Source organism: Manis javanica, chromosome 3, assembly GCF_040802235.1.
Source record: "Manis javanica isolate MJ-LG chromosome 3, MJ_LKY, whole genome shotgun sequence".
Lineage (NCBI taxonomy): Eukaryota > Metazoa > Chordata > Mammalia > Pholidota > Manidae > Manis > Manis javanica.
In genome coordinates this window covers 53,722,927-53,725,468 of record NC_133158.1, presented here as the reverse complement: position 1 = coordinate 53,725,468, position 2,542 = coordinate 53,722,927, and the positions used below count along the sequence as shown (strand labels likewise).

Here is a 2,542-nt window from a genome sequence, read left to right as displayed (position 1 = left end):
AATGTTAACCATTCCAAAAACATTTAGGTATGAATTAGTAATTGTACTTAAGAATATGTCCTTCCACCAAGAAATAAAACAAAACAAAAAATTAGGAGATGACCTAGAGCATAAGCAGAGAATAATGCCTACTTTAAGCAGGTTCACCAGAAAATATGTGGAGAAACTCAGTTCTACCAAACACTCCTATTTAAAGTCTCACTCAAATGGCAAGATTTCCTTCTTTTTTATGGCTGAGTAATATTACATTGTGTATATGTACCACATCTTCTTTATCCATTCACCTATCAATGGAAATTTGGGTTGCTTCCATATTTGGCTATTATAAATAGTGCTGCAGTGAACACAGGTGTGCATATATCATTTCAGATTAGTGATTTTGTTTCTTTTGGGTAAATTCCCATAAGTAGAATTGATGGGTTGTATGGTATTTTTATTTTTAATATTTCTATTTGTGACAACATGGATGGATCTAAAGAGTATTAAGCTAAGTGAAGTAAGCCAGGCAAAGACAAATATCATACAATTTCTCTTACATGTGGAATCTAAAAAACAAAACAAGCAAACAAAAAAAAAGAAATAGACCCATAAATATGAACAACAGATTGTTGGTTACCAGAGGGAGAGGGCTTAGGGGTTGGGTGAAGAAGTTGAAGGGAATAAAGAGGTACAAATTTCAAATTATAAAGTAATTCATAGCAATTGAAGTTCAACAGAGATAATAAAACTAATAATATTATAATACCTTGGTATAGTAACAGGGGGAACTACACTTAACTGTGGAAACCATCTAGTAATGTATATAATTATCACATCACTGCATGGTATACTTGAAACCAATATAACATTACATATCAACTCTATTCCAATAAAAAATTTTTAAATAAATAAAAGTCTCACTCCAAGGGTTGCATTTATTGTTTCCTAAAAGAACATCCTCTAAGGAAACAGTTTAGACTTCCATTCCCTTTTAGAAAGTTCACTGGCGCCAACACCAAGGATGATGTCTTGCACCCCTTTATTCTGATCACGAACTCAAGAAATAAGAAAGCCGAGCACAGCACAGAAAAGGCAGGCTGAATGTTTTGCAAATAAATCCACAATTTAACTGAATTAATGGATATTGGGAATCACATGGATTATTTGAAATACAAAAAGAATAAAAGGTTCAACTGATAGACTGTTGAGACTTCCAAATGTAGTTAATATTTGGAAATCCATTGTAACATGCTTGTGAAGAAAAAGACAAACTACTCGGAGGAGTAGCTCCTGATGCTCCTGATGACTTACTGGAAGTGAAGAAAAGGTTTATGTAATTCTGTATGGTAGGACAAGGACTCACAGTACACGTGAATGGTAAAGGGGAGGATATTTGGAAATTTGATGACTTACAACTTTGAAGTTCAAACCACAGAGAATTCCTGGGGAAAGAACTGAGTGGCTTCTTCTTAAATGGACTAGAGTGATTAAAATACAATAAAGTGTGTGAACGTGTAATAAATTAGAGCTAAGCAATAACCTAGAGGCACATTCTTGTATAAAATTGTAGGAAGGAAGAGAGAGCTTCTGCATGGTGACACACCCAGGTGTAAGAGTATATATACCTTGGAATCCAGACCATGATATTGAAACCCAGAGCATCTCCTTGTAACTCAGCTGAACTCACATCTCCTGTCAACATGTCCTACAACTGCTGCTCCAGAAACTTCTCCTCCTGCTCCCTCGGGAGCTACCTGCGCTACCCAGGCTCCTCCTGTGGCTCTTCCTACCCCAGCAGCCTGGTCTACAGCACCGACCTCTGCTCTCCCCGCCCCTGCCAGCTGGGCTCCTCTGTCTACAGGGGCTGTCAGACGACCCACTGTGAGCCCGCCAGGTGCCAGACGTCCCGTGTGGTGTCCAGCCCCAGCCAGGTGTCCTGCTGCCGCCCGAGGACCTCCACGCTCTGCAGTCCCTCCCTGTCAACTTACTCTGGATCTCTAGGCTGTGGGTCCAGCAGCTTCTGCTCCCAGGGCTGTGGACCCAGTGCCTTCAGACCCCTGGGTTATGCAGTTTGTGGCTTCCCTTCTCTGAGCCATGGATCCAGATTGTGCCACCCAACCTACTTTGCCCCCATGTTCTGCTAATCATTGTGTTACAGGCCAACTTATGGATCTTGTTTCTATAGATTAACTTGTTGAGGCTCCAGATCCTTTTGAGCAATGTATCTAACCACTAAACAGAGTCTACCATCTTCATGAGCTTCAGAAAAAATTTGCTGATTAGCTGCAATGTGCTATCCAAAAAACTGTCTCTAGCATGTATTCAACTTAATGATAAATTCTATTGGATGAATTACTGAAATTAGTGGAATTAATGAAATAAACTACTAAATCAATTAATGGAATTCGTGTTAATGAATATGAATTAATGTTAATGAATTAATGTTTTTTTGTTCATGCATTTTATTCACAAGAGACAAAATAAATATAATCTAATAAACTTTTCCATTCTGGCTTCCAGATAATGCTGTTAATTTTATTATTAGTTTAATTGGCTAAGTTGG

General features: G+C 38.4%; 1 protein-coding gene across 1 annotated transcript; it reads left to right on the top strand.

Moving 5' to 3' along the window:
* Window positions 1–1,619: 1,619 nt before the first annotated feature.
* Window positions 1,620–2,123, top strand: LOC108403606 (keratin-associated protein 13-3-like). The gene has a single exon (XM_017670832.3). It carries the CDS (start codon window positions 1,620–1,622, stop codon window positions 2,121–2,123), a length of 504 nt encoding a protein of 167 aa, XP_017526321.3.
* Window positions 2,124–2,542: the final 419 nt, after the last annotated feature.